Raw genomic sequence first — 7957 nt, forward strand, 5'->3', positions numbered from 1 at the left:
GCCTGCTTCTCCCTCTGACCCTCCCCCTTCTCATGCTCTCTCTCAAATAAATAAATAAAATCTTTAAAAAAAAAAAAATGAAAAACGATTGGGGCGCCTGGGTGGCTCAGTCGTTAAGCGTCTGCCTTCGGCTCAGGTCATGATCCCAGGGTCCTGGGATCGAGCCCCGCATCGGGCTCCCTGCTCGGCGGGAAGCCTGCTTCTCCCTCTCCCACTCCCCCTGCTTGTGTTCCCTCTCTCGCTGTCTCTCTCTCTGTCAAATAAATAAAATCTTTAAAAAAAAATATATATATATATATATAAAAATGAAAAATGATCTTAAAAGTTAATGGAGTGGCATTCCTGTTTATTTCAGAAACCAGTTTTGTGAAGAGAAACTCTATGTATAAACAGAAATCGTTTGAATAAAAAAATACATATAAACAGGTCTTTTTAAACAGATACAGAATTATGTTTTTGCTGTTTTGTCACAGTTTTTCAGTTAACATTCACTGGGGCTGACCAGAGGGCTCATCTCTCTGGGGAGTGACGGCCCTGTAAGTCTGCGGTGTGGAGGAAATAAATGATCTATTTCACATGCTAAGCACAAGGCCAGGCTTATTAGTAAGTGCCCGATAATGGGTCTATCTGCCTCTAAATCCAAGATTATAATCCGTACCCTATTTTAAAAGAATTAGAGCCATCGTTTGTAAATCTAGAGAGCTTACATAAAAGCTTGGATTTCTGGCTTCTCTTGCAAAATTGGAAGAGCTGACGGCACAGGCTGGCGGCTGCCCCTTGGCCGGCCCCAGTGCCCTTGCCCACTCAGCGTGCCTGGCACGGACACATGCGGCCGGTGTGATAGGCCGCGTCGCCCTGCATGGCAACCGAGCGCCCCACCCCACGCCACGCCTCTGTCTCCCCAGCAAGAGCAGAACATCAAGCCCCAGTTCTTCGCCTTCCGCTGGCTGACACTGCTGCTGTCCCAGGAGTTCTTGCTGCCCGACGTCATCCGTATCTGGGATTCCCTCTTCGCCGACGACAACCGTTTCGACTTCCTCCTCCTGGTCTGCTGTGCCATGCTCATGTGAGTGTGACCGCCAGCAGAGGGGTGGGCAGGGGCTGCCCTCATGAGGAGTGAGCCACTGCAGGTGGGGAGGAGGGAGCGGGAAGGGGCCCGCTGGGCCTGCAGTCTGCAGCCCCGGGGTTCCAGCACCTTCGCTGCTTGTTTTCCTCAGACTGATCCGGGAGCAGTTGCTGGAAGGGGACTTTACCATAAACATGCGGCTCCTACAGGTAATGGGGTTTGGAGCGGCGAGCCCCGTCTTTAGCCATGAGGTACATACTTACCAGGCAGCCACCCACGCCAGCTGCTGTTACAAGCTGGGGTCAGGGACCCTGAGACATAAGCGTGCAGACGCCTGACGCGGATCTGGTTTGGGTCTGGGTTTGAATCCCACTTCTGCCACTTGAGTGTGGTGTCACCTTGAGTGAACGACTCAGTATCTCTGGACCAGACGCTCTACAGGAGTTCATCGTAGCTGGGACATAGCGGCGCCTCGTCCGTCGTAGTGCTTGGTGGTGCAAGGGCTCGGACTTGGGGGAGGATAGGGGGGCATAATGGTTGAGAAGTGGGCGCAAAAGCGGCTCTGGATGCCACTGTGCTAATCGCGTGACCCAAGCCAAGTGACAACCTTTCTAGGCCTCGCTTTCTTCAGTGCCTGGCCTGGGGTTGGTTTTCAGTAATCGGATTGACCAGGTCTGTAAAAGAGGCCTAGTCACAGTCTCTTTCTCCTCAGACTGATGAAGTGACCCAGTGAACCTAGTGCATAAGCAACGTCTGGCCCACTCTCAGGCTCGTTATGAACGGCACTTGGGTTTGAGGGCAGGAGAGATGGGGGGAGGGTGGTCCTGGTCCTGAGGAAGGGGCTGTGATACTTTTTGGTGCTGGTTGGGTTGGGTCAGTTAGGGCTGCAGTGGTTTGGGCAGAATGGGGCATCTGGTTGCCTGTGGTCCCTGTCCCTGAGGCCCAGGGCCCAGCATGGTGACAGGGCCCAGTGGGAAGGGCGTGGGTGTGGCAGAGGTGGCGAAGGGTGAGCTGACTTCAAAGGCATATTGTTGACTTTTCCCATATCTAGGATTACCCCATCACAGATGTCTGCCAGATCCTACAGAAAGCCAAGGAACTCCAAGACTCAAAGTAGCCTGCTGGCAAGAGGCCCAGTTTGGGAGAGAAGACACTGACCCCTGTGCCCTGGCTTCTGGGACACACAAGAGCCTCTGGGATCCCAGCCAGCCCGAGGGGAAGCTGCAGGACTGGCCCACTCCAGGCCACCTCATCTGGCTCCCTCATCCTAGGCCGCTCCCGCTGGGGGCACACTGTGCCATGCTCCTTTCTAACCACCCAGCCCTGGCTCCCTCCCCGCTCTTCGACCCGGAGGCCTTTTGCCCAGGCTGCCGAGCAAGGCTGGAGCTCATGAGGTAGTTTCTTGGGGCTGGGGCACACTGGGGGCACTGGGGGCCAGCAAGGGTCCTTCCCTGCCTCTGCTGCTCCCTTCCCCCTCTCCTGCTCGGGTCTTCTGGGCTCGGGTTGCAGGAGGTGCTTGGCAAATGAGCCAGTACCACTTCTTCTGGGGCTTGGTGCTTAGGCTTCTCCATGGGGAAGGTGACACTGTGAAGGAGCTAAGAAGCTGCCAGGCCCAGGTCACACCCTCTGTCCCTCTCCCACTGAGTGTGTTTCTGTCTGTAGTCATGGGTGGGTGTGTCTGTGTGTCCTCATCCCCCAGGTATCTGCTGCTCCTCTGTGGGTGTCGGGCAGTGTGTGTGTGAGGGGGGTGGGGGCATCTTTGCTCCTTTGAGGTCTTTCTTCTCTGTCCCCTTCCCCTCAGAGTGTGTGTGACTGTCTCGTTCTGTCTGCCCCTCTCTCCATTTCCCTCTGCCCTTCTCTCTTGGGGTGCCTTATCCCCAGCCTCTTCCCCCTCCTGCTCCCCTCCATTCCATGAACCCCAGAGACAGAATGAGGAGTCCGGCGAAGTCCCTGGGGGTCAACTTTTGAGGCCTGTTCCCATCCCCAGCCCTAGGTCCCCGGGTCCCACAGACTGGGAGAGAGGCCGTAGTGCCTCCCTAGAGGGCCCTGAATCTGCTCCCGACAGAAATCTTGGGAACAAAAGCTGCTGAGAAATGATGGCCTACAAGGCTTTGGGCTCCTTACCCTCCTTTCTGCCCAGGGTTGGAAGAAGGAGACGAGGGAGAGCTGAGTCTTCCAGAGATTCCCCCTAAAGGCCCTTGTTTCCCAAAGGAAAAGGACAGGAAAGTGGTACTGTGCCAGGGGTTGGGATCCAAGTGCTTCAGAAGAGTAGTCCTTCCCGTGGCTTCCAGGTTCCGGCCCAGGGTGGTGAGGCCCATAAAGGGCAGGTGGGGCCAGCGGGAGCCTCCCTGGGCCAGGGGTAGCTGAGCTTAACAGCCCTGGATCCTGTCGGTGCCAGAAAAGGCGTGTCTCCCCCAAGCAGGGTGAAGGAGCTGCTGGCCCTTCCCTGGTCACCTGCTTGGGCTCTTCCCAGGATTTGGGGCAGGGGCACTCTGGGCGGAAGCAACTGGCTTCTCTTGCCACTGGGCTGTGCAAGGAGTGGGCTTATTTTGACCAAGCCCTTCCTCCTCTTGTGAGGAGGCAGGTGGTTTGGGTCTGGAAGGCTGGGCAATGTAGCAGGGGGTCCTCAGCCTCTCCTCAGACTGGCCAGCGGTGGCCCTCTTGTCCCCACCGCCTTCCCGAGTCAGGCATCCAGGACTTTGTGCTGCCCGCCCAGGCCTGGCTGTGGGCCGGGAAGAGCTGCCCGCCAATGGCTCCTATCCCAGCTGTACCTTGGCTGCTGCTGGGATGTTATGCACATTGCCTTTTTGCCTCCTCTTCTCCCAACACACAGTCTTTGGGAGATTTTCTACTATTTATTCAGACCCCTGGTTATTTATTGCAGACTGGCTAATGCTTGACTTGGAGGTGAAGGGTGGGGCCAGGAGGGTAAAAAGCAGTTGGAGACAGTCTTCCTGTCTTTGCAAGGTCAGAGTCTGCATCCTCTCCCCCTGCCTCTGGGACCTTCCTGATTTTCCAGCAGTTCCTGGCTGGGAGGGCTGTGAGCTCTGTACTGGAATTGAGGGTAAGGGATGGGGGAGGGCTGCTGTTGAGAGGGCTGGTATCGTCTCTGGACCACAAGACCCCAGCATGGCGCAGAGACACACTTCCAGCAGCCTGGCTCGGCCTCTTCCCAGAACTTGTCAGCTGGTGGTTCATTCCCAACTTTGACCCCTTCACAGCCTGAGGCTTGGGCCCCAGCCTGGGCCCCAGCAGACTCTGCCCAGGACACCTGATGCATTCCCTCTTGCCTGTCCCCCCTGCCTTCCCTCCTGGGGCCGTACTACTTGAATCACTGCGTCTGATTCGCCTCAGTGGCAGGCTTAGATCCAGTGCTCTCTCCTTGACTTTGGGATGAGGGTCGAGCACAGGGACCCTGTGCAGATTAGGCTGCGCTCCCCAGTGGGATACTGCCTGGGGAAAGGGCAGGCCCTTGGTGATTCCCCCTTCCCAGACTCTCCAGAGAGGTGCCCTGAGAGCCAGAGTGCCTGAGGCTTCCCTATTGGGAAGCTGCCCCCAGGACTTTGGACACTTACAGATTGGGCTATATGAACTCAGCAGGTCTCACTCCGGGGTCAGAATGTGAGTCTGCTTTTGTTCTTTTCATCAGTTTTATTCCTTGAATCAGTGCTGTTGATTGATGACAAGTTGTCTTTAATAAATCATGTGTTCTTTGCAATGGGCCTTGGTGCTGTGATGGGCTGAAACCTTTGAGATCTCGGAGAAGGAAAAGCCTGAGCAGGGATGGAGTCAGGAGACTCAGTGGGCAAAGAAAAAGGCTGGGAAATTCTTGTTGGAAGAGTCTATTCAAGTCTTCTCATTCAACCACTGCGATTTGCAGCTGGAGGGCAAGGGCCCGTGGGCTAGGGAAGGAGGTACTATGCCACTTGATTACACAGCAAGTTATTTTTGAGATTGACAAAACTTCAAATAAAATCCGTACTACTCACAGTCTAGAGAAAATCACTGAGAATATGTTAGTCTTTGCTACATCGTTGTCATTTTCTTGATACACTTTTGTGTACTGTCTCCCCCCTCAGGTTAGGTGGTAAGCAAGTTGCTGTATGATGTTAAAAATATATTTACGGGCTATATAGTATTCTCATATGCTAAAAATGTCTGAATCCAGCCCCTATCTTGGAATAGTTTGCTTATTTCGGCCTCCGTTATACGTAATACCGTGGGGGCAAGCTTTCGTGTTTAAAATCCTTGCATTCCCGATTCGTTTCCCCAGCTCAGTCTTCTAAGTAGGTTGAAAGGTATGAACCTTTTTAAGGCATTTATACATACTGCCAAACTGCCTTCTAGAATCGTGCCAGTTTCTGTCCCATCCAGCCGTTAGCATCAGCCGCCTGCATCCCTGTCCTCTTGCCCGGTGTTAAAATATTTACCAACGTCCTACAACTTTCGACTTAGGTGTAATGGTTAGAAGGGTAGATTTTGGTGTCAGGCAGACCTGGGATCTTGTCCTTGTTTCTTTGTCCAGCCAACTAGGAACTTCCTCTCGGGGCTCTTTTGAAGATTAAGTCAAGTAGTGAAAGCGCGTTAGACCAGTGCCTGACACTTCTCGGCGCTCGTAAGTCATAAATAAGTAGGAGCTCCTACCCGCGGCGCGGAGCGTCCCTGTGCAGTCCAATGAGGGGGCGGGGCGGAGCCGGGCGGCGGCATCCAATCACGAACCATGGACACGTCCCGCCCCCTCCCGGGTGCACGTCTTAAAAGGGCAAAGAAAGGGCGCCGGGACGTCCCCTCGGCGCCGGTCCTGACCCATTCTGTTGGGGTTCCCCAGTTCTTCGAAGCGTCCGTGAGTGGAAGCGACGGGCATCCCACCGTCTCGCGCCCCTACCCGGCCTCCTCCCCCGCGGTGGGCCCCGCAGACCGGCGCGGCCCCTTTAAGAGCCTCGCGGGTCGGCAGCCGGAGGTCGCGGTGTTCCCGGGGCGCCACGGGCCGCCCTCCACCTGCTCTCGGGCCGCGCTCCCCGCCATGCAGGCGCTGCGGGCCAGCCTGACCCTGGCGCTGGGCGCGGGCCTGGGCGCGGCGGCCGAAAGCTGGCGGCGGCGGCGGCGGGAGGACGCGCGGGTGGCGCCGGGGCTGCTGGGCCGGCTGCCCGTGTTGCCCGTGGCCGCGGCGGCCGAACTGCCCGCCGTGCCCGCGAAGCCTGGGGCCCCGGCGGGCGCCGGCGAGCTGGCCAAGTACGGGCTGCCGGGGCTGGCGCAGCTCAAGAGCCGCGAGTCGTACGTGCTGTGCTACGACCCGCGCACCCGCGGCGCCCTCTGGGTGGTCGAGCAGCTGCGGCCCGAGCGGCTCCGCGGCGACGGCGACCGCCGCTCGTGCGACTTCCGCGAGGACGACTCCGTGCACGCGTACCACCGCGCCACCAACGCCGACTACCGCGGCAGTGGCTTCGACCGCGGCCACCTCGCCGCCGCCGCCAACCACCGCTGGAGCCAGAAGGCCGTGGAGGACACCTTCTACCTGAGTAACGTCGCGCCCCAGGTAGCGCCCGCGCTGCGGGTCAGGCGCCTGGCTGCTCACCCCGCGCGCCCCTGGCGGGAGGCACCGAGCACGGAGCCACCCAGCACCCGCTCTGCAGTCCGACCTTAACTGTGGGCCTCTGGGCACCTCCCTGAGCTTCGGTTTCCTCGCAGCGAAGACAGGGCACACGAGGGTACTGAGCACTCTTCCTGGCCCATGGCATGCCTTCAGCGCATATTAGCTGTAATGAGGGAACTGAGGCACAGAGAGGCAAAGTGACTGGCCCATTGTCACACAGCAGGTGACCCAGGCAGTCTGTCTAGAGGAGCCTGAGCTTTCAGCCATTGTCCCTACCCTGCCTGCCTCCCAGGAGTCAGAGGAAAGTAACTCACTGTGTGCTCTATTTCAAGCCCTGTTCAAGCAGGGCCTGGAGACGACCTGGGGCTCTGGGTGAAGCCCAGGGGGTCTGAACCTCCCATCTGACTTCTGCTCTTCCAGCGTCTCAGTTCCCTGCCCATTTGACTAGACACTGGAGAGCTCAAGAGTGGGGAGTCAAGAGCAGACACATGACTTCCAGCTGGGCTCTGCACGCGGTTCAGGAAGGAGAGGGTAGGGCTGGAGAGTTGGCCTTCCCATGAGGCCTGGGGGAGGGGGGGGGGAGGGGGGCTTGTTTCTCTCTCTGAAGAGGGAGAAGTGCTCCTTTCCTTAGTGCATCTCTTTGGAGCTGAGAAGCGGTTTTGAAACCTGGGATGTCAGTCCTCCCATTCTGGATGGGGGCGGGCTAGCACCCCCCGAGCTCTGTCTGGCTCCACCCTCACGGCCAGGTGGCCTAACGGCGACTCTCCTTCCTTGAACCCGTTACCTCAGCATGCTTGCCCAGCCCACTCCCCATCGGACTATCCTGGCTTGGTGCCAGTTCCTGCCCATCTGACGGTCTGTCTGAGCCCCACCTCTCCAACCAGGTGCCCCATCTCAACCAGAACGCCTGGAACAACCTGGAGAAGTACAGCCGCAGCCTGACTCGCACCTACCAAAATGTCTATGTATGCACGGGGCCGCTCTTCCTGCCCAGGTAAGGCTAGAACTGGGGTGGGGGTGGGGGAACAGCTGGCGATGCCAGGGCCTCCCATTCACTAGAGGCCCCCTCCTGCCACTCACCATCCAGGCCCACTTCAGTCTCTGGGTGCGCACGCAGTGCCAAGTCACATCGTCTAGTTTCTTGACAAGACTGTCCGTTCTCTGCTTCAGACCCCCTAACTGCATTTCTATAGCTAGAGGCCTGTGGGGGTACCCACAAAGACTGTCTCTTCTGCCCTGGCATCAGGCCCCAAACCTGCCTCTGTTCTCTCTCCTCACCTCTTTTTTTTTTTTTTTTT

At 57.4% G+C, this 7957-nt stretch overlaps 2 protein-coding genes across 3 annotated transcripts in view; both read left to right on the forward strand.

Moving 5' to 3' along the window:
- Window positions 1-4784, forward strand: part of TBC1D13 (TBC1 domain family member 13) — an 18520-nt gene extending 13736 nt beyond the window's left edge. For both annotated transcript variants that reach the window (XM_081803724.1, XM_081803725.1), the window contains 3 exons: window positions 906-1066; window positions 1218-1275; window positions 2118-4784. In XM_081803724.1, coding sequence (XP_081659850.1) covers window positions 906-1066; window positions 1218-1275; window positions 2118-2183 — 285 coding nt within the window. In that variant the 3' untranslated portion in view covers window positions 2184-4784. The remainder of the gene's footprint in view (window positions 1-905; window positions 1067-1217; window positions 1276-2117) is intronic.
- A 1047-nt stretch (window positions 4785-5831) lies between these two features.
- Window positions 5832-7957, forward strand: part of ENDOG (endonuclease G) — a 3505-nt gene continuing 1379 nt past the window's right edge. Inside the window, exons 1-2 of the mRNA XM_081803722.1 lie at window positions 5832-6602; window positions 7544-7653. Coding sequence (XP_081659848.1) covers window positions 6090-6602; window positions 7544-7653 — 623 coding nt within the window. The 5' untranslated portion in view covers window positions 5832-6089. The remainder of the gene's footprint in view (window positions 6603-7543; window positions 7654-7957) is intronic.

This window comes from Leptonychotes weddellii, chromosome 14 (genome assembly GCF_054177405.1).
Source record: "Leptonychotes weddellii isolate Sample4059 chromosome 14, ASM5417740v2, whole genome shotgun sequence".
Taxonomy (NCBI): Eukaryota; Metazoa; Chordata; class Mammalia; order Carnivora; family Phocidae; genus Leptonychotes; species Leptonychotes weddellii.